The sequence below is a fragment of the Orbicella franksi genome, chromosome 1 (genome assembly GCF_964199315.1).
Source record: "Orbicella franksi chromosome 1, jaOrbFran1.1, whole genome shotgun sequence".
NCBI classification, from domain to species: Eukaryota; Metazoa; Cnidaria; class Anthozoa; order Scleractinia; family Merulinidae; genus Orbicella; species Orbicella franksi.
Genome location: NC_138145.1, coordinates 35,209,457 through 35,236,937, shown reverse-complemented (window position 1 = coordinate 35,236,937; position 27,481 = coordinate 35,209,457). Strand labels below are relative to the sequence as shown.

Genomic DNA, 27,481 nt, shown 5'->3' with positions numbered 1-27,481 from the left:
TTCCTGTAGTATTTCGTTATTTATTTATTGCAAAGATTTGCCTGCTGTGTGGTGTCGTGAGTGAATTTTGATATATGGCAGTTTTCTCTCTTATGGAATGATAATTTGTATCACACTCTATAAATTGTATTAGGTAATGATTGTTGTAATGAGAAACTGTCAATACCAAATAAAAGCAGATGGTGGACATTTTTAAATGTGACATCGTCCAGGCGTCAAATGACGACATGATGTCATGAGTCCCAGTCCCCCTTCCCGGCCTAACAAACCAAAAACAATGCTACATTCGCTAAACAGGCCTGTTAACAGTTTTTTAAGGTGGCAAAGATACTCAATATCCATCTTTATATAACAAACATTAGAAATGAGGTAAAGTACTTACCGTGTGGACCAGCATTGAAATATATCCGGAATCCCCTTCTTTCTACGCTACCGTCTGAGTAGAATTTTATCGATATCTGGTTTCCAGTTAAAAGAATGTTCTGCCCAGTCCTCTGGCCGCAGTACTTACCAACCATTATTCCGTCATTAACAATCTCTAGATAGTCCCAGCTATGCATAAGAAACGGAAATAAATGGCCGTTATTACCCAACTCAGTTAGTTCAAAGGGCCATTAACTAAGATAAAGCGATCAGATATCTCACTTCCTTCATAGCCAAGCTTGGTCGGGACTGTAATAACGGATATGACAATATACCACAGCTACTCTCATTTTCGCATTTTGTCTTATTAGGTCTATATCGGGGAAATGTGACATGCCGTAGAGATGGACAAGATGTCAGGCTGGCAAAACGGAGAAGAGCTTCTATTTTTTCCTATTCCGCTAGAACGCAGAAGCTTTATCTGCACTCAGAGCTATCAAAATGGCTCCTCCCTCAAAGTAAACACAGCAGTTCAAACCATGAATTCAAATGTGTTGCTTATTATGATGTAAAGGCATGCAGGGCGCCGCTATCATGATGAAAGTTTTACTTAACAACTGAGTTAGTTTATCGTCATTAACATTCACACAGTGTTCGGCAAAAGATTCAATGATTAATTTGTCAAGAAACTCTGAGAAGTGTGTTAACTTATTAACTGAGGTTGTTAAACAGCTTTTCATAACATTCGGCTGTCTTTTAGTTGAAGACAGCACCCTAAATTAACCAGAGTTGCCTGTGTATCCCCCAGCCCCACCAAAGGACATTGCAAGAGTCTAAGATTCGATCCGAGTTCTATTCAGTCCTTTTTCATAAAGCATGAAGATTTTCATCAAATTTCATTCACTCCACTCCAATTAATCTTTAACAAATTAAAGGAAGAAACAGATCATGTTGTAGACAGCAGTAGGTATACAAGCTTGAAGTGACAGCTATGTGCTTACCCGCATGATCGATGATCCTCCAATTCAAAATCGACGAAGGAAATGTTCATCGTCATGTTGTGTGGTATAGGAATCGTATAACTGCAGTCCATATCTCTTGGGTATTTGTTAGGATATCCAGGACTTTTTAGTGTGTTATTAACCACCAAACCACATCCTGGTTAAGGAAAGGTATATATATCATATAAATTACATATGTATATAAGTTGTCTTTGAGAAAACACATGGCTCAACAGGTATGCATAGGATAACACCAGACCATAAAACAAGAATACTGAATACTGTCTCAAACCCTTCAGAGGCCAGCACCGGGTAAAGCGCTCACGCTTTGGCCACCAAATGAAAATAGGATACTGGGGATATAGCTACAGATACTCTAGCGTAATGCCACGTCATTATGACGCATTTACTTGATTTCATTGGCCGAAGACATCTTTCGTCGATGCTCCCATCATATTTGGGAGTGTAGTTAAGCAGAAATTCATTAGGTTGGAATGTCTACCAGCTTTGGTTATCTGTTAGTGGCACTTCCAGGGAGTTGCTCAGGGGACTGAGCAGGTGACCACGCCTCCTCTCCTCCCCCCTTCCTCCAACCCCTTCCGCTCTTATTAACGAAAACACTTTATGTTCAAACGGCTCCACCTTACTTTAAGACGCGAGGGCCTGGAAACTTTGGTTGTCTAGCTTACAGAGCGTTATCTTGGCGGTCATATTAATAGGAAATTTTTGCACTTTCTAAAGGAGAGATATGGTCATGGTCATTTGAAAATGCTATATTAGGAGGTCTGGATCTACCACCGTTACCAACAGCAATGGCGTCATTATGACATCTTTTAAATACTGAAAGTAAGATTTCTTCGTTTCTTTAACAGCAACTCACGGGAGCATATATAAAGGCGGTAATCCTAGACAGAAAGAATCGATGCCATGGCAGTCGTGACTGTAAACACTTCGACAGGAAGTAAATAGAAACGCCTACATTACATTAATATCGTAACACTTTGGATGAATTGTATACCAAACAATGTTCCTTACCATAGCACAGGCTAAGGTTTTTGAATTAATATATGATTAGCTTTAATATATAATAAAGAATTAGATTATGAGCTCGAGATTTCTATCGCTTGATAGTTTACAAGGGCGCAACTCGAGTCAGCTGTCACGATTGGAATTCGAGAGCGAATGATCTCACTGTTTTACCATAATGTAATTGTCGTTCGAAGCTGTGTATTACTACATTTCTTTCATTTCTCCTCTCCCGTACATCTGTTACGATCAACTACGACAATTAGAAAAGATGGCATATCGACACAATATGTCTGCTTACCTTGTGTTGCGTGAGCACCTTCCTTATCATTCAACAAGAGCACGAGCACTAAGAAGAGCATTTTCATGATGTAGAAGTCTTTTTTGTCTCACAATCTGTTGCCTTTTACTTGTTAATTGCCATTTCTGCAGAGAAATGATTATCAAATTAGCTGGAAGAAAGCCTGTCAAAGATTCTTGGGGAGGGGGAGGGGGCAACCGTGTCAGTTGCTACGTATGATTAAGGGAAAACCCGCCAAGTGTATAAGATTTTTGCGTCCAGTGGTTTTCAGAGGGGCCCTGCATACCAATAAAGCTAAAAGTTAAAAGTCTAAAAACGTTAGTCAATCTACATTCACAAAGTTAAAGTTAAGAATGTATAAATTATAAAATAAATTTAAGAAATACTCTAAGGTGCCCTTTAAAAGTTGAATATGTTGGAACTGTTCCTAATTGCATCTGGTAACGTATTCCAATCAGTCGTCAAATGCAAAAGTTGGACAAAGGATTTTACCTTAAAGGAGAAGGTCACTCCAAAAAGCTTAAATTTTTTGTCTTCGCCTATGACAAGTTGCATCGACGATACGAAATTCTACTACTATTACAAAAATCGAAACGAAAACGCAGCGACTAAACGTATTGTTATTAGTCCGAACTGCGACTGCTGAACGACAACCAACTGACACAACCGATTCGAATATTAATTATTTGAGACTTAAATTCAAGCATGCAGTGTTTTGTTCGCCCGTCCCAACGGACGTTGTTAGGGTTAATGAACAAGCGTTCGCCGGAGCATCCTCCCCCTCGAACAGGACTGTGTTCTGTTCCTTCCGTCCTATTTATATCTCTAACGGACACAACTTTGTGATTGGTCGCACATAATCTTTGCCTCCTGTTATAACGTGTTCAACTCTGACCTTCCCGTCAGGGCCAGGAAAAACCTCTTGAATTCGACCCAAAGGCCAATGCCCTCGTGCGTTGCCGGGATCCACCATCAGGACCACATCACCGGGATCAATGTTGCGTTTCTCCTCAACCCACTTGTTTCGAGTGTTCAGGATCGACAGGTATTTCTTCATGAGTCTTCTCCAGCACAGTTCTTGTGTAAACCGCCATCGGTTTCTGGGGTTGAACGCAATGTCATCGATGACCCTGGGTGCAAGTTGTCCACCCATTTGGCCGTAAAGGAAATGATTTGATGTTAAAACATGCTCATCGTTGGGATCGCTGCTACAATAACTGAGCGGGCCGGAATTTAAAATTCCTTCTACTTCCACCACCGCGGTCAGTAGCTCTTCATCCGTAGTTCTTAACTTTCCAAGGATTGCACATAAAACTTTTGTAGCAGACTTGATAAGGGCTTTGAAAATTCCTCCATGATACAATCCACCAGCTGGGGAGTGGGGGGGGGGGGGGGTTGGTTAAATTTGCCACTGATGGTTAGCGCCATTGTCACTTATCATCACCCCCGGTTTTCCATGTCTGGCGACTAGTCTAGACAATGCATTAAGAAAGCTGGCTGTATCCAGTGAGTAAGCTATTTCTAGATAAACTGCTCGTGCGCTCGCACAGGTAAACAGGCACAGATAACGCTTCGCAGTCACCCTTCTCGTCAGCTTAATGACAAAAGCGCCAGCAAAATCGACTCCACAATGAGCAAAACATCGCAATGATTTGCCAAGTCTGGCTTGAGGTAGGGGTGCCATGATTTGTTCACCTCTGCGTTTTCTTCCAAGTTTGCATACATTATAATCTCGTTTCCATCGCTTAATTTTTTCTCTCCCATTGACAATCCAGTATTTCTGTCGTAATAATTAAGCAAGCGTAAAGTTCACTCCGAGGTTATGATGACCTTGATTATGGATGTGGGCGATGACAAGTTTTGAGATGTGACGTTTCTTCGGTAATATGATATGACAGGGTGTTTGGCATTGTAAGGTAGATTGGACATTTCTAGGCTCCTCCCGACACGTAGGATTCCATCACTGTCCACAAATGGTGACAATCTCCACAGCGGACTGCTTGTCAAGTCACTTCCTCTTCCTCTCACGGTTGTCAATTCCACGGAAAAGCGTTCTCTTTGAGTTGCTCGAGCCCAGTACCTCTCTGCGTTACTGATTTCCTTCGGATCTAGGACTTTTTCCACTAAGTCGTTTTGCTTGTTTCCGGTCTCTTGGCTTTTCTGAAGACCTATTCCTTTACTTTTGGAAATGAATCTCTTGATCCAAGGTGTAACTCCTAACAATCGGCGGAAGGAAGAAAACGTCTCGATGTCAAACAAGTGCAGGGACTGCTTGCATTGAAACGAGGTTGATTTTAGCCAGCTCTTGTTTACCTTCCTCACTGCAATCACTCAAACGGAGGCGACTTTCTAAAGGCCAGGATGTCTCCCCTCATGTAGAAAGGCAGGTCCCTGGAACCAGTGACTTTCAGCGGATAGGTTTTTCAGGTCCAGACCTCTTGTTGCGTCGTCAGCGGGGTTTTGTTTTCCTGGTATATGTCGCCACTGAGGTGGGTCCGATTTCCGTTGATATCTCGGCTTTTCGATTAGCAACAAACGATTTCAGTCGTCTTGAGTGACCCTGGATTCAGTAGATTACATCCATACCGTTCGTCCACAGGGTGTGTCGACTAAGCGGAATTTCTAGCTTCTCAGAGACCTTTTCAGCTAACCGCACTTCGAGTACTGCTGCCAATTAACCCAAGGCGTGGGATGCTGACGGATTTAATCGGTGTTATTCTTGCTTTGGCTGTTACCAGGGCAACTGAGATCTGTCCACTCACGTGTCCGTATTTGGCGTAGCTTACTGCGGCATAGCCTAGTCGTGACGTGTCAACGAATGTACGAAGTAAGACGTCTTCCGCTGCTTCCTCGTAATGTCGATAGCAACTTGGGATTTTGACCTGTGGAGCTTCTGGCAACCGTTTGGCCCACTGATGAGTAGTCAACTTTAACTCGTCAGGCAACTCTTCATCCCATTCAAAACCACGCAACCAGGCTTCTTGTAATGCCATTTTTGCTCTGATGATGTATGACGCCAAGAACTGCAATGGATCAAACAGTGTAGCAATACGACTTAACACTCCTCGCTTCGTGTAAAAGGACGGGTTGATTTCTTTGACAATAAAGGTGAAAACATCTTCATCGCATTCCAATGGACTCCTAATGTCTTGACACTCGGAAGTTCTGAGTCGTCAAGCTTTACTCCAGTTGCTTGATCCTCTTATGGGATTTCTTCTAGCACCTCTGTTCGATTATTACACCACTTTTGGACACGGAAACCAGCACCACCCAGGACCTTTGTCAAATCTTCACGGACGAGAACGGCGTCTTCTATAGTTTCTTCTGAGTGAAAGATGTCATCCATGTACATATCTCGTTGCAGGACCATAGCTGCCGCTGGGTAGTTCTCTTTAAAGTCTAGGGTGTGGCTGCGAAGCACAACCTGGGCGAGATAACGGGATGCTCTGTCTCCAAACGTTTAACGGACTGCTTCATATACATCCACAGGCTTTGTGGTATCGCGATCTCTCCATAACAGTCTGTGATACTTGCGGTCTTTCTCAGCGAGGACAACCTGAGAAAACATTTCCTTGATGTCCGCTACTAGGGCGACAGGTCTCAGTCTAAATCGGAAAATTATCCTCAGGATATCTCGTTAAAGTTTAGGCCCGGCAAGCATCGCGTCATTCAAGGAAACGCCCTTGCAACGTGCAGCCGAGTCAAATACTATGCGTACTTTGGTGGTCTCTTTATCTTCACTAATGACTGGAAAGTGTGTGAGGAACCAGCTTGGACCTTCTTCTGCCTCGTTATTTTCTAACTTCCGAACGTAGCCCTTCTCGACATTCGCATTCATTTCTTCTTTGTAACGTCTCGCAACATCTGGCTTCTTGAGGAGGTTTTTCTCTTAAGGGAACAAACGTTTCTCTGCTGAAGAAAGGGCGGGCAAACGTCCAACACAGGTCCACCCCAACGGCGTTTGGACCGCTCCAATTGGACCGTAACATTCTGTTAAGGCTAGCGTAAGTTCAGGATGGTCTGATCCGATCAGAATGTCAATAGTTTTCCTTCCAAGGGCTTTAGGAAATGGAATATTCTTAAGGTGTTCCCATTTGACTTTGTGTTGATTCCAGTCTGTACTGAGACAAGTCTTGACACATATCATTCGGTGTCCATCCTTCAACAGTAGATTGGGTCTCCCCATTGAGACTCTTTAACGTCAGCGAGACTTTCTTACAACATCCCCTGCAGACTCAGAGTCGCCGAAAGCGCTTCGTGTCTCTCCAGCAGCGTCTACACGTTCATGCGGATTAGATCGAAGTTCGAAGTGCAGATGGAAGTGATATAGGTGCTTCTACAATCATTGGTACCACAGCGATTGTTTTCCAGACCATTCTTCCGTCGATGGCCTGATTTCAAACAACGATAACAAAGTTCATTTTTTTTTTTTGCGATTTCCCATCTATTCGCAATGGATGTTTCACCCCAGTTCTTGCATGAGTTTACTTAGTGAGATCCATGGCACACAACACACTTGGATGTGGGCTCTCTAGTAACGTTGTGAACTGCTCCTTTCTCACGCTTGTGTTTCTTTGACTCGATATATCTTCTGTCTTTTTCTTTGTTCTCTCCTTAACTTCTTCGACGTCCATACGATAAACAACTTGCTTCCGTAACTATTTAGAAAATACCGATAGTCCATCCTTCCTGGGCTTCCTGTGCAACCACTCTTGGTACGCGTTAAGAAGAGACCCTGATAACTTTCGTTGCACTGCAATGTAAGTTGAGATACTCCTGCGAGCTCTTGATGCTGGTCGCTATTCTCAAGCTTAACCACAACGTCAGTTAAACGATCCGAGAAAATCTCCAACTCCTTTAGGTTAGTCTCCTCGACAGGAGACGCACGCAAACTGGCTTCGAGGTAACGTTGCAAAAGTCGCTTTTCACCTCCGTACTTCCGATCAAGTTTTTCCAAGGCAGTTTGATATTGTCTAGATGTGTAAGGTAACCGCTCCACAACTCGTAACGGCTTGCCAGATAGAGAATTTTTCAACATCATTATCTTGGTTTTAGCTGGTACTTTCATCCCATCCACCAATATTTCAAATTGCACTTTCCATTCGTGATAAAGGTCTTTATCTCCGCTGAAGACGATTAAAGCGGGTTTCTTGATTCCTTTGAACAATCTGTCAAAATCGTTCGAGTCGAATTTGTCTTTGTCTGACTCGTCTTCTTCACTTTCTTTCTTTTCCGAGTCAGAATCTTTATTGCTGAATTTAGGAGCCGATTTACTCCCTTTGGACTGTGAATGTGACATCCTGACAAAAGAGGCCAATCACGGTCCAGAATCAAAACAACAAACAAGCGATCACGAACGATCGATCTAAAAAGCAAATAATCCTGTTTACACGTGCTTTGCGATGATGTAATTTGTTTTCCCCCGGCCAAAACGTATCACTCTAGTCTGCACTGGGTGTTAAGGACACTACTTAGTAGCCAGGCCAATCATGATTAGTTAATAATTGTCTCTTTATCTTAGTTACGAACGTAGTTACAATGTTTACTTCTTTTTTACTGGTTTTGTAATCGGACCTTTAAGCGTCACCACGCGCATATAAAAGCTGAGTTAGCGTCCTTTTAAAGTAGTTTTTCGTTCCTTCTCGCGTGGCCTTGTCAACCTTGAACTCTTGATGTTTTTGATTTCCTAACCCTTGGTTCAACCGGGACCGATATGTGAGTACCTTTGTCATTTTGATTAAGTTACGTTTTTATAGCTATGGGCGAAGGAATACAAAGAAACATTTGTACAATGTTAATCGATTTATGATCGTCTAAATTAGAAAATGTTCTTAACGTTACTAGAGTGAACGCCCACCTTTTAGGTTCGAAAGCATTGAGCTGTTAATCAGTTCTTTTTGTTGTGTATTTCTGTGATCGAATCTTATTTAGTGTCTTAGCGTAGTATTTACGCTGGCTATTTTTTGATGTGTTGTATTATTCAATTTCGTTATGTTATCGATTCCCAATCGGTAGTTTTTCTCGTGTAAGTTTTGACTATTTGTTACGCAACCTTTCCGCTAAATTGATAGAAATTCGTTACATATTGTTATTTCAGTTTACGATCGTTTACTTTGATGCAATAAATCGCCGATAACCGTCAACTTTGGTTTTCCGTGGTTTACTTGTCTATCCTTGAAGACGACCTGTAAAGTAGTCCCACCCACTAGCTTGTCGCGACACGCCTAGATCTCATTTTGTTTCGTCTCGTTTTGGAATTTGCCAGTCGCCGCAAGAGCTACACTGGGACTGCATTCCCTTTTTTGTCGAATGCAATCAGAGTGAAAAACCAGTTCAAAGAAGACTCCAAAACGTCGAAAACAACGAAAGAAGCCACAAAAGAGAACAAGAATGACGTAGCAGATGGACACGGCTATTGGATGGACATACAGCACATGGTTTGGCGATGATGTCATTCGTTTTTGCCCCTGCTACGGCGCGGCCAAATCGGTGTCGAAAGATCCAAGATCCACCGTCCCATGAAACTTGACTCAAGTCTACATTAGGACTGCGTTCTACGAGCGCAATAAGGAGGCTGAAGTTTTCAGCCTGCCAATCACAAATCCCAACGGATGACCAACGCTCCAATTTGATTGGCTTATTCACTCAGGTCTAATTTTAGCGCGTTGCGACAAAATTCCGGAGAGCGACGTGTATTATTTTCTGTTTTATTTTACACGTAAGCAATGCCTTTTGAACTAAATGAACGATAGCTTCAAGAGAAGAGTTTACAAAGAAAATTGACTTTTTTAAATTTCGACTTCATAATTTTTGTTCCTCCACTTGTGAAAGCCTATCGTATGAATTCGAGCTGTTCACTCAAATTTATAAAATGCCGTGTCTAGTTCTTTTGATGCCAGGTGTCTTTGCTCCTTCGAAGACTAACGCGGCTGAGAAATAAGTTTGGAAACTAAAACTCGTAAAAAACCTCAGGTACAAGCAGACTACGAAGGTAATATGTTATATCTACGGTAATAGGGTTATTCTTCAGCAAGGTATCTGAAAGAGATTCCACAAGGTGAACATTGGCTGCTGTTGTACCGTCTTGCTGCTAAACTTCAGTCGGCCTTTTACAAACGCAAATTTTGTCTTTATTGCATTCAGCCATGAGTCTTCCTTCCACTCTCTAACGTCAATATTCAGGAGAAATCTCACTTTTTTGTTTCTAATTTCTTTACTCTGAATACAGAATAGTTTGAGGAATAACTCAACGTTGTTCAATTTGCATTTTGTTTGCATACACCATCATAACGTCATAAATTTGAATGAGTTTGAATATCCCACCAAAATCCGTCTGTGCTCACAGGCTAACGAAAGTCACCTCTTACGAGATTTTTCTTCGTTCTCGGCATGCTGAGATAAATGGAAACCGATAGCTCATTGATCGCAGGCATCAGCTTTGTTATTTTAGTTAGCGGCGAAATTTGAATGTTCCGTGAAGTGACGAAGATAATTCATCGTTTTTGTTCTTCCAAAGGTATCTTCTAAAGTGTTAATATAAGTTTTATTTTCAATGTATTTTTATTATTTACCTTACATTATTCTACGTAAATGACTCCGTTGTTTTAACGGAAAAAAAACGTTATAATCTCCACGACTTCTTCTGCTGTGTGACCGTTATTTCGGCTTTCCACCATTACACAAAAAGCCAACAAAATGCTTCAAAGGTGGCGTGACCTTGCCTTTTATAGGATCGCTCTGTGTTTAAAACCTTGAAATTTTAAGTTTTCATGTCTTTGATATTAAAAACTTTTATATTCTATTTCTCTATTGCTTTGTGTTCCGCTTTACAGAAACTTGCGACACAGATAAATGATATGCTCCAAAAAACGTGGCCGCAAATTTTATAATCGGAGAAGAAAGATACCCAAGAAATGCTAAAAGAGTAACACGAAATAAAAGCTGTGTTGCTATGATTTGTACAAGTTTAGGAGAACACGGAAAAATTGTTGAAACAGTCGCTTACGAGCTCTTCTTCTCATAACATTTCTTGCTTTCCTAAGCTTCCACTTGTAATTCTACAATTTAATTCAAACCAGAGAAAACTTTCTGTACCTATGCATATGCTTGTGATGTAAAGAAACATCATGCTCACCTGAATATTCCATGGGAACCTCAAGCAATAAAATAATCGCAGCAAACAGGGAAGAGGGAAGATATAAACATACCCAAAAACACGACAGTAGCGTAATAAGCTGATAGCAGCTGGAGAAAAGTGAATTAGGGGCGGAGAGAGGGATGGGACTAAATGCCATAAACAGACATCCCTGAGTCATCTATCGAGATGTACTGAAAGCAGATGACTTTACCTGATATGATATTAATGGTTATTAAAGGCTCTTGTTCATTTTAAACAAATAAACAGGCATTTTAAAGGAGCTGAAGCCTCAGTTTTGTGATATTTACTGGTACCTAGATGAATTATTGTGTATGACAGATAGTGTACACACAAATAAGGGTGGCGATATACGTCAATTTTCCTTAATAGGAAATAGTTTGGAAGGTAATCAAAAAGCTTACATAAATTATTTTAAACAGGACTATATCTTATAAAGATTGTTTCTTTTGCTAAACGTTTTACCACGTTATATAATTATATATCGAATTGTTCAATTGATTGGTCTATCGAGCGAGCGCTATATCAATCGCCTACTAATTAACTTATGCCACCAAAACTTGTCATAGTTAGTAGCTTTTTAGTTCAAGTTAGGTGCAATGTTTGGTGACGATCATATAGACAAATGTCTGGCTCTTATACTGGATGAATAATTCTGCGCATTCATTCAATATGTCAACAAACCGCCGACCAGCTGTTTAGTTTATTGAGTTTACAATCGATTTTGGTGAATTTCTTGGCTTTTTCGTATAGAATAGAGTTCAAACTACGATTAAACGCAAGTTCGCGTCTATAGTTAATATAACTCGATCCGAAACTTGTCATATTTACAAAAAAAAAACATTAACGCAATAAGAACTTAATTTGACTAGCAGTGTTCTAAAACAGAAACATGCAGATGTTTTCACCCTAGAGGAACCACGTTCGTAGCGACTGCAGGTCGATCGAGCGAGCGATAAATCAGTCGTCCACTGATTGATTTATGCCACCAAAACTTGTCATAGATAACTGTTATTAGCTTTTTAGTTCAAGTTAGATGCTATGTTTGCTGACGATCATATAGACAAATGTCTGGCTCTTACACTGGATGAATAATTCTGCGCATTCATTCAATATGTCAACAAACCGCCTACCAGCTGTTTAGTTTATCGAGTTTACAATTGATTTTGGTGAATTTCTTGGTTTTTTCGTATAGAATAGAGTTCAAACTACGATTAAACGCAAGGTCGCGTCCATGATATTAACATAACTCGATCCGAAACTTGTCATATTTACAAACCATTAACGTAATAAGAACTTTTAAAATTTGACTAGCAGTGTTCTAAAACAGAAACATGCAGATGTTTTAACTGAGAGGAGCCACGTTCGTAGCGACTACAGGTAAAACTTGCAAGTTCAAAATTCTTTCTCCATTTAACTGAAAAAAACACGAGAAAAAACGTTTATACGTTATATTGCATTACTCGGTGATGGAGGTTTATGCCTTTATTAGGGAGCGGCAACGGGAAGTAGTAGATAATATCCTGGAAAAAAAACAGGACAATTCAAATAAAAGCAGAAGTCCGTTGCCAAATTTCATCTTTTTGACCGCTCATCTCTTTCGTGCTGCGAGCACTATCAAGAAGCACTCTCTTTGATGCGGATATTTTTGAGACCTAAGCCAGCCGTCGAAAAATAGAGCAAACGCTAGACCCGCGGAGAAAGAAGTTCAGTTACAAACAAGAAGCAGGAAAAGTACTTCCTCGGGTCTCGATTTAAACATCCGGTTCTTGTACAGCACCGACCGATAAAAATAGCCAACTAATTTAACACCTCAAGTTTAAAGTGGCTCGATTCGATTTTTGTGTGGGATTTCCCACACTTTGTCAACGCCAGCGATATTTATTTATTTATTTCTCGACGAGAGCAAAGCGTTTGTCACGTGGTTTCTACTTGGCGTGTAGACTGGGTTCCCCTAGCTAAAGGTTGAGTGTTTGTGTGCGGCGGCTTGCATTTTACTTGCATTTGCCTTGAAACTTCACGCTAAACATTTTCACATTTACTGGTTATGTTTAAGCACAAAAGCTAATTTCTAAAAGTATATTTTACCTACAGTTTTCTCAGCTGAAAGCACGAATATTAGCTGACATTTGCAATCGGAACTGAATTATCGTAAACAAATTTCGTGCAACCAGCGACCGATTCTAATATTTTCGCTGATGAACAAAAGTAGACAACATTTCTGTTGCCGTTTCTTGGTTCAGGCTTACTCTTATGGCTTTAGAGTACTTTTCCGAGCAATTTCAACTGGCTACAGACTGAACTTTTCATGAGGCGGGGGGAGCGTCTACGTAAGAGCTGAGGCTAACTGAACTATTTGTCTCCACTGGAACTAATCAACACATCCCAGGACAAATGTAGCCAATGATATAAAGCTGTTCCACAGTAAACATCCTCAAGCCAACGCGATTCAAAAGTTGTGTTCGTGAACATTAATTGTCCCAGCTATGTAGCACGTCATCTGCATCACGACGAAACAGGCCACGTTATTGTTGATTGCACGGTCCAGAATCACAACCAAAAACTAAACCTTCTCGTGTGCACTTGCTTTTCGATGATGTGTCATTTGTTTTCGCCCCTGCTGCGAAAAACAAGCCTAACCTGCAAAATGTGTTTACTTCAATGACTTGTTTTTGTTTTACTTCAATGACTTGTTTTAGTATACGTTGTGAAACAACGTTTACACGGGATTTTGCCAAGGTAACAAAAATGACACTCGGAGGAAAACCATTTTTCCTTTTCGGTTACATATTAATGACAAACGGAGAAACGTGATTTGCTCGTAATACCTTGGACATCAAAACACCAATGCAACTTACTACATTAAATGTCAAGGGCGCTGCATGTGATCTTTTTTATGTATCCATGGGTATTAACCACGGGAAATTTACCTCCGGAAATATCGGTCATATTCACTAAATGCAGTTTCCCGTGGTTAAAGGGCCTTTTTCCACAGTAAAGAGTTTCGTGTAACCGAACCCTAAGGGAGCGAATTTCCTGGAAACTTAAGTCCAAACATGTTTCTCCTGTAACCGTTTTTTCGTCTGCGGCTTGGGATCTTATAACCAGGACTCTACGGTATCTTTACTCAACGTTCATCACTACAAAACGACAAAATTTATAAATATTCACTGTAAAGCTACAATTTCTCTGATTTATCCATAGCGCATCAACTTTTATTTGACGGAAATCCCACGCAAGTTCGCATTGCGGGCCTATTTTTGAGTAACGATACCGTTTGACTTGGAACAACTAGAGCACCATTGGTGAGCTAGAGAAAGATAAAAGTTTCAAACGGGGTACATCTCACCAGGATCTTAGTTACCATAGCAACGAAATGACGCCTTACCGCATTTTACATAAGACCGAATAACTTGCTATCAGGGATAATTTGAGGATTACGACGTCAGGATCTTGGACTTGACATAGTTTTCTCAACGATGGCGAAATTTTTAAAAAATCTATGTGATCGAGCGTTTTCGAGAAAATTGGGACTGAAGTTTCAAGGTGTCAAAATACAACAAAAACAAAGCTGTTTTAAATGTTGTTGCAAACTATATGTCTTCAAGACTTGTCTAAATGGTTTTCTGGTCTTAAATGAGTCTTATAACATCTAATTACTCGCAAACTTTAGCATGCTTCCGGAAAATCGACGGAAAACGATCCCGCGTTTTATGAATTCATGATATACAGAAATGTACAATAGCATGGTGATTCGAGACAGAAGAAAATTATAATGAAGGCAACAAACAACGTGAGTGAAAATCAGCCCAATATTTTCTTGGGTTGACTCTGAAAATTAGCAGCTTTAAAATGTTTCAATTAATTTGAAACTCTGGGATTACGTTGAATATGGATTAATCTCATTGAGGTCCACGGTCTAAAAACAAATTATCTAGTGTTTTTTTTTTAAAATTCCCGCTCAATTTAATAATTTTAGGGGCAATTTTTGATAAAAAGCAAAGTAACATCCCCCAAAGTCAAAACTTTATGTGACAGGCTTTTGTCTAGGACTACTGTACAGGCCCGCAAATGATCCCCAGATTGTACTGCAAATGATCCCCGTAATGCATGACCTCTTACTAGAACCTAACTGATAAAAAAATAGATTCAAATATTTACCCATGCAGGCAAGTGGCTCAGTTCGCCCGTTTCTAGCAATGGAATTGAACACGCTTTTGAACTGCAATAACACACTAGCAAAAATTACGCAGTAATTCTTCAAGAGGGCGCATTCTTCATGCAATACGTCTACAAGTAACGTTGTAAAAGAAGTGCACATTAAAGAAAATGCTAGAAATACGAAGATTAGAAACACTCCAAGCTGATTTCAATCGTACTTTGTTGAATTAGTAAACATTCTCGAGTCTATATATTTTATACTTATTGTATTTACATTGTTGTTTTGTTCATATTTAAGGAAATTTTTCTAATCAGGGGTTTTAATTAATTGATGCCGTTTGTAACCTGCTGATTCGCATCTTCGCTGGACAGCACTGAGACTTTTGAGATTCATTTCGAAGTTTAGAACCGGCGCTACACATTAAGTGGGTGAGGGATGTAACATATCAAACACGAGAGACAGTTTTTCATCGGGATATCCAAACACCGAGAAGAGAGTTGAAAATACGACGCGTAGCGGAGTATTTTTGACGAAATTCGAGGCGTTTGGATAGCCGATGAAACACTGCCTCGAGTGTTTGATATATCTTCTCAAGCGAAACAAAAACTAAGGAGTAAACGGAGAAGTAAAATTGTCAAAATCTATGATAATTAAGACCGGGTATCCAAACCTCCTTCACCGTTGTGATTTTCTTTGTTTTAACTTGATGAATTATTAATGAGTTTGAGAAAGTGTCAATCTTCAACAACCCTTAAGCTTACAATTGGAGAGAGGTACCTTATTACATGAAATTTTGGCGACAAGTCAATTTCGCGAATTTTGCGATTTAAAAAAAATCGCGAAATTTAAGTGACGCGAAAATTAAATGACGCGAAATAAACATGACACGAAAATTAAGTGACTCACATTATGTCAATAATTAAAAAAGCGACTTTATTACCATTACACACATTTATAACAATCATTTTGAACTATTCTGTGGTATGTTTTGGTCCTCTTCATCACTACTGCTTTCAGTCTCCACTCCAGGTAGCACTTCTTTTGTACAATCCTCAAACTGTCCATTTACTGGCTCCTTGTAGTGCTGTTCCACTAGTTGCTTAAACCTTTCAATTGCTTCAACGTTCTTGGTAGATGCCTCCATTCTTACTGTCGCCTCTGGAAAAGAAGTGCTACCGCCTGTTGATCCGTATCAAGAAATTTACACAAATAATTAAACAGCATCAGTCGTGAAACTAAACGGCAGCATTTTCTCTTTCGAGTCTACAGAAAGGAATAATTAATGTACATGGATAATGAAGTCAATTGACCACTAAAAACGTGACTTGAATTCAAGCAGGAACTAGAAACCGTGCCTTGTAGACACTGTGAGAACATCTTTCTTGTTACTGTTTACATAATCAGTTGTGTTTCTGTTTATTTGGTCATTGTTGATTAAGTTGTTTGATCAAATTCAGGGACATGTTAAATAACATTGACACAGAAATAAAGTATGTCTCACTCAAAAACGCGGAATTAAAGTGAGTCAAAATGAAAAATTTTCGCAAAATCGCGAAAGTAAGCTGTCGCGAAATATACGAACCTCAAAATCGCGAAATTAACGTGTTGCGAAAATTTCAGGTAATAAGGTAAATCCTAAAAACCTCCGGCGAAGATTTTTTCCAATTTGAAAGGGTGCTTTTCTTTCTGATGATGAAACTTTCAGTTGCTGTTCATTTATTCCTTCCAGAAATTTCGATTTACCAAGTGTTTCTCCTCATCATTAGACTTTGTCATAGTAGTCGCGTTATCAAATGAAGCTTAGGTGGGGGTACAACTTGAAAACACACCATTTTTTCAAACGTTAACTTTTTTCATGGCTAAGATTTAATTCTAAACCATGGCAAGATATACATTTCTAGAAAGGTTAAAGACCAAAGATTGTTAGAAAATATATTTTGTACCCTAGAACTGTATTGTAACCTGACGCCGGCTGAAGAATGCCAGGGCTTACTTGAGAAAAGATAACTCCCACAAAAATCGATCAAAATGAATAATTTTTACATTTTTTAAAAGAAGACAAATAGCTTACTGTTTTGAGCACAGAAATTTTTAAATAGTGATAAGTACATGAAATGGCGACCAGTCAAATCTGATACAGAAAATCCGGCATAGACCAGCATTGCATACATTTCAATGCATAACTTGGACAAAATGCACTGGATGGCAAAGTGCTCTGCTTAAAACACCAAACCTACTTAGAACAACAGATCCTGAAAATTTCAGCTCAATTAGACAAATCCTTCTTAAAATAGCTTTTCTCAAAGGCAAAAATAACTCGTTTTGAGAAAACGAGCTTTGAACTTACAGTCGCTGGAAATGTTTCTCAAAATACAACTTTAATTCCTTAAGATTCAAATTCCGGCAAAAATAAAAATTCGATCTTTTACAGAATTTTCGGGTGTACCCCCGCCTTAAGCCAAATGTCCTCTCTTTAAAAGCGTTGAGGTTTCCATTTTTACATCCATTTTTATTTTGAATTAAAATTCCATCAATTTACTACTTTTTTGTCTTTTTCTATGTCATTTATCATTCCAGTAAACGTCTTAACGAGAAACAAGATAACATCTCTTCTAGTTCAGCAGGCTGGGGCTTTTCACTACATGCAAAATAATTTTGATGGGGCCAACCATTTCCCCTGTGGGACGATGGGGGTATGATTTTGTTTGTATGTCCGTAAAGTAAATTAAAGTTTTGCTCGTGTATCGGTAATTGGCAGGTTTATCCAGTTCTCCTGCCGTTATTTCATTTGCTTGAAAATTATTGTGTCAACTCAGTCTGTATGCAACAACAACAACAACAACAACAATTTATTGGTATTCCCATATATATATGGATGGTATTACCTTAAATAACATATAAAATATATAAAAGAAAACAAATTAAAGATAATAATACCACTACTCACATTAAATTAAATAGAATTACGAGTTTCTCTTATATGCAATGCTTACAAATAAACGAATCAACATTATTAAATGCGGGAGGTCATTGTGGCTTTCAGATATTGCAATATTAAGATTTCAATTTTGCCATCTTTCTCGTCGGGTCTGAATCATCTAGAGTGATTTGATATATCTTCGATCAGTGAGGTTGGTCTCTGGTTATTTCAGTGCTCCATGTTCATACAATCTGTTAGTGGTAACTGGGATATCCCGTAAGTCTTTCGGATGGTCTCTCGGGATGAGGGCCCCGAGTTTCCTTGGAATAATGTTGAGCTCATCTGGGGTCTCTTGGGTATTTGGTTGCCTAGTTCCTGAAAGGCTTTCTCCCAGGCCTTCGCGGTCAATTGATTTCGGTGACGTATCCCAGACAAACGGCCCGGAGTAGTTTTCGCCCCGGACCACGTGACCCGAAGCGATTGACCGCGGCGAAAAATTGAGCGCTAAGCCAAGGTGGATTAGGGAGAGTAAAAAACGTAGACTAAGGGAGTGGAGGAGGGGCTAAATTAGTAACTATGTGCCTGACAATTTCTTCTAACAGCAAATCTGATGTGTTTCAAGTATTACGTCCTAGTGATAATCGGTAGCATTGTTTTAGTTGTTGTTCTCCTCAAGTTTACTTCCCGAGAAAGAAATTCTCTTCTGGGCCTCGCAAAACAAGCTTTTTTGCCATACATCGTCCGGAATCAGCAGCATGTACGTGTAAGAACCGCTCAGGTGTCTTTGGACGAATTTGTCGATGCAGAGGAAGAACTGGGCGCTAGTAGCGGAGGCAGAAATCTGGGAAACATTGTATACGAATCACGTAAGTGAATAGATACTATTGGATGGGTCAAATAAAACATAGTTTCTGATGACAACTAATGGTTCCGAGAATGACTCACCGTAAGAAAATAGAAAGGACTTTCTTAGCGTAGGCTCCTCTGCCTTGCGCTCTTCACACTCGGGTTTTGAGGGTTGCGGACATGTTTCTCGCTCGGAGCTCGGCTTGTGTCTTAGTCTAATAAAGGAATAGATAGGGTAATTTAAGGCTTTGGCTCGGATAGGTAAACTTTAAAGTACACGCAGAGCTGTAGGGAAACGCAGAAACTTAACAACAGCCCTAACAAAATCTCTGATATCTTACAACGTCAAAAATCGCACATTAAAGTCACTGGCGATTGGTGACTACCCGATTTCTTTTTTAAAATGTATTTAGTTCAATCCCCGCTGTTCTTGAATAAACGTCCCACGAAAACGTCCAAAAATGTAATGAGCGCACCGGCACTTTTTCCAGTAAATAAGGAAAAGTGATCTTATTCGGTCCGATATTTGGCTGTGGTTCCAACATTGTGTTGTTGTGACTGGTCCTGTAATACATGTGCCTATGATTTTTAAGTTTATGACGGGTTAATTTTTAATATTTCAAAATAAAAATGAGCGATAGAAATTTTACACAACGTTTCGATGTCGTCATGACATCATTATCAAGTGAAAAGAAAATAACGGTTCAACAGTGTTATATATGCGGTGAGAGGTGTGATTGTTCATTAACATATTTGTTTAAACAAATAGTTTCGCGCGGATGGAATCCGATTGCGTGTTCAGGCTACGTTTGTTAACCTTAGCCTCTAACCTACTATTCTCAGATAAACTAAACGTTTCGGGCTTAGCCCTTCTTCGACTGAAGAGGGGCTCAGAGAAAAATTTGACACCTTTAAGAGCATTTTGAGCCTTATATCCAGCATTCTTTTTGACCTGTTCAAGCACGACCGATCCCAATGACTTTTAATGGTGTGAAAGTTCAGAAAAGTTTAGCATTGAAAGTATGTTACTGCCCGTCCCTTTACAGTTAATTAACTAAAACTTAAACCGAACCTATAGCTATATGCTACAACTTTAATTTTCAACTGCTGTTTCGGTTAACTGAATGGGAACATGGTTTACATGAAGACTTATACTACAAATGAATGTACCGATTGTTGTTCAATGCAAGACATGAACACATTCCTTTCCTTTATCGGCTACATACAAATGTCCATCTTTAGACACGGCAACAAACTGTGGGGACTCGAACCCAGTGATGGTTGTAACATATCTCCCTTCCAGTGTGAAAACTTGCAGTCGACCGGCATTACTGTCACATACAATTAAATTGTCGAACTTGTCAACAGCGAGCCCCAGTGGGGCCGTCAGCTTTTCATTAGTGTCCCCCTCAGCGCCAATATCGTAGAGGAAAGTTGCATCATCGTTGAAAACTGATACGCAGTGTTCTTCGCCATAAGAAACGAAAAACTTGTCTTGGTGATGAATTGCGAAAGAAGGGGAGCCATATTCGTATGGATCACCAAGGCTCTGAAGTAACGCTTCTCCATTGGGTGAGAGAACTTTAACAAGAGCATCATTGCTGTCACACACGATCACGCGGCCATCACGTGCCACTGATACCGAATGTGGGTCCTTTGTGTGTCTCATAAAATACCTCACAAAGTTTCCACCCTCGGTACACAGAGTAATTTTCGCACGATCAATGACGACGACGTCTCCAGAAATGGAAAATGCCACTGACTGAGGAAGTTTCAGTCTCTTGCCAGAGCATCTTTCTCCAAACCGACGAAGGTACTTCCCATTAGCATCATACATCTGTATTCCAAAACAACGATCTAGAACAGCAATATTTCCATTCACTTGACTAATTGCAACATCTCGTGGTAACACAAGTTTTCCGTCTCCGTGAAACAAGGAATGTAGTGATGAAAGCTTTCCCACTTCTTGATCATGAATTTTAGTTCCTAGATTACATCCTCTTTGGTACTGATGTGGAGTTACTTGAACACTCCATGGACTATCAGTCAGCGGTTGTCCATTAACGTTAACCATGACGTCATGTTGGCCAGCGAGTTTGGGGGTAAACGTAACTTTGTATCTGCCATCGTTTTCATCTGCGAATTCCGTTTCTAATTCTTTACCCAGTGGGCTCTGAATTCTCACCTTCACCTGGTCGTTCTCATGATAACATTGTTTCCCTTTTGAATCTCTTGTGAGAACTAAAATCTTTGTTTCCCTTCTAACAACAGGCTCTGTTAAACCGTCTGCGCTTGCCTCGGTCTGTGATGGATCGGTGTTACTGACAATTAACTGCCCTGGACTACGATTTAAAACACTATGACATAGATCTTCGTCTACAGCGTAATTTACAAAAGGAAGAACAAGTGCTTCTGTTTCTTTCGAATTGAGAAGATCTTTGCAGCGACCAATAATCGATTTCTGTTCTTTCACAATTTCCATGTCAATGTTTCTTTTCAGAACACATCTACCGTGTTCCACTGGACTTGTTAATTGCGTTGCGAACAAGTCCAGTTTTCGTTGTTTTCTTTCGTGATGTTTTTGTTGATGTCTAGAAATCTCGTTGATCCTTGTCAACACTGCTTTCTCGTGCTGTTTCAAATTTTTAATTAGTTTCTTCACAATTGCTTTCACGTTCTTACGGGCTGCGTGAAGTTTTTCCTTTCTACTCTTGAAGAGATCTTCACTTTTTTGAATCTCATCTTTACTCGCTGAGATTTCGTCTTCTGCTTTCTTCAGAATCTTATCAAGTCGCTTCTTTCCTTCTCGAGCAGCCTGTTTAATGTCAACTACTTCATGTTGCGAATGGCGGTCATCATGACAGATGGGGCAAATACATTCGTTGCATTCGTCGCAGTAATGAAGTAATTCTTCTCCTTCGTGGCCCTCCTTTTCGCACATAACTGGTCCTTCTAAAAGATGTTCCAGATGTCCTTTCTCAAGCAAAACATTTCTGTGACCCCTGGTAACCCTTAAGCGGTGGTGAGCTCTCTCGCAGGAAGAACAAAGGTAATCTTTGCAAACAAAACAGTACGAAATTACCATCTTCCCTTCGTTACAATTCATGCACTTCTTCGCCGCTTGATGTCCTTTAAACACAGTCAAGATCTCCTTGAATCGATCCAAGTGAAACGAAGTGGGAAAATCACTGAATGTGTTTTCTTCCGGGATTGGAATCGATGTCTCACAAATGACACAGCTAATTTCGTCTTGATGTTGTCTTCTACCAATATGTGCCAAGTTATCGAGGCACATTAGACAGAATGAGTGCAAGCAAGGTAAAGTCTTGGGATCTTTAAGCGTTTCCGAGCAAACTGGACATTTTGCTGTTACCTCGAGATCTTCCCAACACAAACGCGAAGCCATGATGTGTTCTTGGCTTCTTTGTGTACAGACATCACGTGACGATCGCGTGTTTTTGTTTCGTTTCCTCAGAAACGAAACGGTATTGTTTTCAGTTCAGGGGTGAACTATGTACATAGTGATTTGTAATATCCAATCAGAGTAAAGTTCGTAATATTTAATGTAAATACGGCAGCAAAATTTCAGCCAAAACTCGGTGCATCGTAACAAAATGTGTCATTTGCGACATTTCAGTGAAACTCTCGTTTCTCGGTATTATCTTACACAAGATAACTACGAACTGGACTTGATAGTGATAGTCAAAAAGAAATATATTTTCGAAGAAGAGACACCGCCACACCACGCGATTTGACCACCAATGCGATATCTTAAGCCGATGGAAGCAGTTAGGACAGTTTTTGTTTTCCGTTTCAGAGTGATTTATTGACATAGTGAGTATGAATGTTATCAGGGTAAACGCTTGTAATTCACAGGGTAAACATGTTCAGCAAAAGTATTAACTTCTCGAAACTAAATTTTATTTCGTGACACGGAAAGAAAAGGGAATTAAAATGTCACGCAGGTAGAAATAATTGGCGACTTAAATGTTTCTAAGTCTTACTGAAACGATTTATTCTAGAGAAACGAAGATATCTGTTTCCGTGCTTGATTTAAATGTGATTAAGATCACAACTACGGCGACATAATTTTGGTCAATCAGAACACTCGTCAGGAATAGCAATCCCGCCCCTATTCTGTGGCTGTTTACGTGAAAAGAACACGCATTTGGTGCGTTTGGACGATACTACAGATACGATATATCGTGGAAGGTAACTGATTCATCATATTGTATTTTAATTAACGCTGGTATATTGCAAAATAGGCACAATAATGGCTTTTTTATGAGGTTTTCTTTATATCGTAGATGTCGACATTTGCAGATTTAGTTGAATTTCTCGAATTTCGCGCCACAATTCCAGTAGCTTTACTTCTTAGAGCGCGCTTTTGAAAATAAGAAAATTTGTATTTCGACATACCGCGGCATTTCAAGAGCTGGTTTCCATGGAAACACCGATAGCATTTGTATTCTAGCTTCATAATATTCAAGCGAAAGTGGAGGAATAATTGCACAACTGTCGTCACACATGAGGCGTCGTTTTTGAAAAGAAAAATATACTGCGTCACTGACAACGAAACGTAGAGTGCCGCATCCATTCGAATGAAGGACTGCCCCGCACAGAAATGGAAAAATTATGCGTCAAATGCTTTTGCCTCTTAGCTTTATTTAGCCTCACACACAATACTTTGAATTTCTGAAAAATTTGGCGGGGCTGAGCGGCCCGCTTCCCAAAGCACTTACCCTATTTTAGACCAAAGTCTGCGATTTTTCTAACCTATTTATGGCCTGACCCTTAAATTAATACCCTGTTTCAGACCTGCCGTAGTTTTTTAGTTCAGAATGATGTTAAAGGTATTGTGAATGGCTTTACTGGCTGGTCTTACCGATAATCATGAAAAAAGTAGCTTCTTCTAAAAAACATACCTAATTCAAGACTAGAGTGCAAAAACCATACCCAGTTTGAGACCAAAATGACCAAAATCGATACTCTACTTCTGACTAAAATGTCTCAAAAACAAAATGTCCCTCTGACGCTGGACATACCTATATAGCCGATATAAGGGAGCACCCCCCGCCTCCCCTAAGGCGGAGTCAAAGTGAAGTATCACAAGTAAATACATTTCGAAGCGTGTTGACTGTAATACTTGATACATGTGTAGACAACTTAAATTAATTGGCCCCGCACTGATCTGCTCAGTTGTCAGAGCCTGGGGTTTTTCGGCCAGGTGAGGTTTAGTACTGAACCTATTGTAAAAGAGAAAGGTAGATTTATACTAAAACTCGATTGAAAACAGACCTAGCACGAGCTGTTGACGTAATGAAGGCGCGAGCAAAGAGAATTTATATTTTGATAATCAACGTTAACAAGCTGTTTTCCTTTTTTTCGTCGCGGTGTTTTCTAAAAGAAATAGAAAACATGTTCTCCGTGTTACTATCGAATTATAGAAACACTCGTAAAAGTTTGGGAGAACTCGAAAAAGCTGTGGAAACGCTCGCCTGCGGCTCATGTTCCCACAGCATTTCTCGTTCTCCCAAACTCCCACTCTTGTTTCTATAACTCGATAGAAACACGGTACACGTTTTTTATTTTATTTTTTATTTTTATTTCTTAAATAGTAAAATGGTGGCGAAAAGTGATCTAAAATGTGTGAGTTTTTCAAAGGGCTACAGAAACCGAGTGGTTTTTTATTTGTTACATATTGCAAATGAAAATAAAAAGAAGTATTATTTATAAAGACTATAAATTTGGGACTCTCCATTGTATTATTTTGTGGAGTTTTATTCTTTCTTAGTGCAAATGAAAAAAAACACAAAAAAAACAGATAAGGCATTTGCTATATTCACGTGGATCACGTCTGGGAAGACAGGAGAGAGATATAGAATGAAGGCACTGGGTGTAGAACGCGCCCTTTTTTTTTTAGTTTCGCTTGGGTGAAAGTACTTTTCACTGTCCTGAGCTTCCCTGATTTGACGGTTGGTGAAAGCCAAAATTAAAGAACAACAAGAAGCTATTTCCCAGAAAGAAATGGTGTTTCGTTTCCGGAAAGGTATTCAAAGTCTGAGAAAGGCCGGGGTTTTGATATCTTGAGCCTGAGAAGTCCTGGGGTGAGGGGGATATGTGCTAATGCGCCAGCTTTCTATCACGAATGCCGTTCTCTGATTGGCTACGCTACTCACTACTACTCTACTCTGTGATAGATAGTGAGTAGCGTAGCAGTGTTCCCGGCCTTGTTAACAAAACGACGGCCGCTTCTCCGCGTTTTCGAAATGTCTGCGAAGAGGATTTAGATTACGTTTTGAACGGTTAGTAGATTTATACTAACACATTTAGATTATTCGCTCTCGCTTTCTATCGCGTGATAGTTGACTCGGACTGCGCCTTCGTCAACTATCACGCGATAGAAATCTGGAGCTCATAATCTAATTATTTCATAGAAACACGATTTTTAACCAATGAGCGCGCGTATTTTCTTAGGACTGTTTTTCAATGAGCAATAGTTTGCGGACGGGGTCATTTTGATTGCAATGCAGTCACGATGATACGTTTGTATTTAATTTCGATCAAGTTTTGCTTTTCTTTGTTGTGTATTGTAATGTTCTTAAGCCTTTTCATATTTTACTTTAGTTGTTTGCTTCAGGGCCACTGATTTCTAACGGAAGTGTTATGTGTAGACTTCACTTGTGTCCAGGATTCAACGCAAGTATTGTTTAATTAGTACTTCATATTTGGCACGGTTATTTGACATTTTCATATTACTTCATATCTGACAGAATTGTGTGTGTTTTGGTGACTTTTTACCAATGAGGAAACTTTGTGATGCTTATCATAAGGAATTTGAATCTCATTAGCGTTCAATCCTGGACATATCTGGTAGACTTAGGGTAAATAAAGTTTATTATTGCTGTTATTATCACACACTGTGGTCGCTATCTCTTTTCGCATTGGCGAAGAATCCAAAGTTCAGTCTTAAAGTATTCCATTATTAATATGATCTGATTTTCAGGAGTGCGCGTCTGTTAGTAAATCTTGTAATTTTGTCTTGCATATATGAAAAAAACCCACAAAACACACTGAGGAAATGCGCGCAGGAACGCAAAATGTGCACAAAGCGTTACATACCAAAAAACGCGGGTTAACAGGGGTTCAAAATGCAGGGAGGAATGCACAGAACTAACGGACCAGAGGAGGCAATTAAGAAGTCTCGCCAGACCCTACAAAAATGCAGAGGGTTTAGGAACTTTAATTCACGACGAAACGCACGATGGAATGCATTAGGCTCGCATTTTCCAGCTGGACCTGGTTATGACAGGTTTAAATATTTGAGATGCTTCAAGCTTTGGAGCAGTCACGTCGCCTTTCTCAAGTGAACATTGAGTGTTGGTTGTCACCAGGTCTACAATGGCGGAGGTCACGTGAAAAAATGCATCGGTACAGGAACACGGTCTCGATTAAGGGTTAGGGCCTGGCACCGGATTTCAATCGCCTCCTTTATACTTGTTCCAATGTCAAGTCGAGATAGTGCTTCACAAATTGTCTGCGCGGACAGTCTGGTGATAAAGTTTGCTGTAGTACGCCAAGAAACCGTGTGTTCTCAAGCGTCAAGTTGCCGTACGTTTTGATAAGTCGAGAGTGAAGCGGTTTACATTGAAAGGTTTGTTAAGTGTATCAGAAGAGAGTAAACTTTCTAGAGCAGTTCGTTTGTACCAGTAGTTAAGAATTCAAAGAAGCCGTTCCTAAAAAAAGAAAATAAAAATAATAAACGGTTCTTCTGGATGGTTCTTCTGGATGGTTCAATATGGCGAAGTAAACAGGCTTGCCATATGGTCTCATTGAAATATTTTCAGCGGAAACAACTTTCTTAGCAAGCTTTTCCGATCCTATTCAAATTACACTCAATACCATCCAGTTATCTGATATAAAATACTTTTTTTTTCAGCAGGAGAATTCGAGATACTCCTATGCCCTTCATGCGACAGAAATTGGAGTTTTGGGCAGCATTAAAGAGTTAACTGACATTTAAAGCAACCAAGAAGGAAATAAATTCATCAATAGTTTGAAACTGAGAAGACAATGTTCTCACCTTTTCTCTTTCGTCGTTACCCCAGATGTACGGTGGCAGTTCAGCGGAACTTAATATTGGGAAAACACTGTCCATGTAAACCTCCCTGAAGAATCTCCTCATGTGTGCCTCGTCCCTCTAAACAAAACAACAAACCACCAATAAGCCACGTACAATATATCAATATTTTAACATGGCTCCGAGGCTTTCGGGTCATTGTAAATTTTTTGAAGTTTCTTTTGTCTCTCAATTCCCAAAAGAGACTTGGATACAAAGGAAACAAAACTAAATATAGAACGCCTCAGAGCTATGCTAGAATATTGATATATCGAACGTGGCCTATTGTTAATGAAGACAACATTTTAAATATTGTATAATGTTTAAAATAAAGAAAAGCATTAATATCTGTAGAAAACAAAATATCTGTAAAAAAAAATCAACATCTGTAGGGGTTCCATGAAAGAGAACGTTCAGAGTGAAATACTATTTAACAGCAGGGTAACAGTAGTTTCTAACAAAAGAAATTGAATAAGTTACAAAATAAATTGACTACATCTTTAATTTAACTTTCGTTTGTTCTTCTCGTCCCAGCGGCGCTGTCAAAATTAAAAGTATGGTAATGCTCAATGCAACTCTTGTAAAGTT

General features: G+C 39.7%; 4 protein-coding genes across 8 annotated transcripts in view; all 4 read right to left on the bottom strand.

Annotated features, from left to right (window-relative positions):
- The window catches only part of LOC145480774 (uncharacterized), a 48,633-nt gene extending 45,752 nt beyond the window's left edge, over positions 1 to 2,881 (bottom strand). The window contains exons 1-3 of the mRNA XM_081459101.1: positions 2,692 to 2,881; positions 1,365 to 1,521; positions 383 to 552 (exon numbers count right to left, since the gene is read on the bottom strand). Coding sequence (XP_081315227.1) covers positions 383 to 552; positions 1,365 to 1,521; positions 2,692 to 2,758 — 394 coding nt within the window. The 5' untranslated portion in view covers positions 2,759 to 2,881. The remainder of the gene's footprint in view (positions 1 to 382; positions 553 to 1,364; positions 1,522 to 2,691) is intronic.
- A 627-nt stretch (positions 2,882 to 3,508) lies between these two features.
- On the bottom strand, positions 3,509 to 4,455 carry LOC145494907 (uncharacterized). The gene is made up of 2 exons (XM_081474506.1): positions 4,387 to 4,455; positions 3,509 to 3,982 (listed from the first exon to the last, which is right to left on the bottom strand). The coding sequence occupies exons 1-2, from the start codon at positions 4,453 to 4,455 to the stop codon at positions 3,509 to 3,511; spliced, it is 543 nt and encodes a 180-aa protein (XP_081330632.1).
- A 15,020-nt stretch (positions 4,456 to 19,475) lies between these two features.
- On the bottom strand, positions 19,476 to 24,342 carry LOC145480060 (E3 ubiquitin-protein ligase TRIM45-like). Its single transcript, XM_081458549.1, has one exon. The coding sequence runs from the start codon at positions 22,178 to 22,180 to the stop codon at positions 19,955 to 19,957; it is 2,226 nt and encodes a 741-aa protein (XP_081314675.1). The 5' UTR covers positions 22,181 to 24,342; the 3' UTR covers positions 19,476 to 19,954.
- A 1,529-nt stretch (positions 24,343 to 25,871) lies between these two features.
- The window catches only part of LOC145480530 (nephrocystin-1-like), a 196,033-nt gene continuing 194,423 nt past the window's right edge, over positions 25,872 to 27,481 (bottom strand). For 4 of the 5 annotated variants that reach the window (XM_081458782.1, XM_081458772.1, XM_081458792.1 and 1 more), the window contains one exon: positions 26,520 to 26,974. In XM_081458782.1, coding sequence (XP_081314908.1) covers positions 26,783 to 26,974 — 192 coding nt within the window. In that variant the 3' untranslated portion in view covers positions 26,520 to 26,782. The other variant, XM_081458786.1, reaches the window with a different exon arrangement.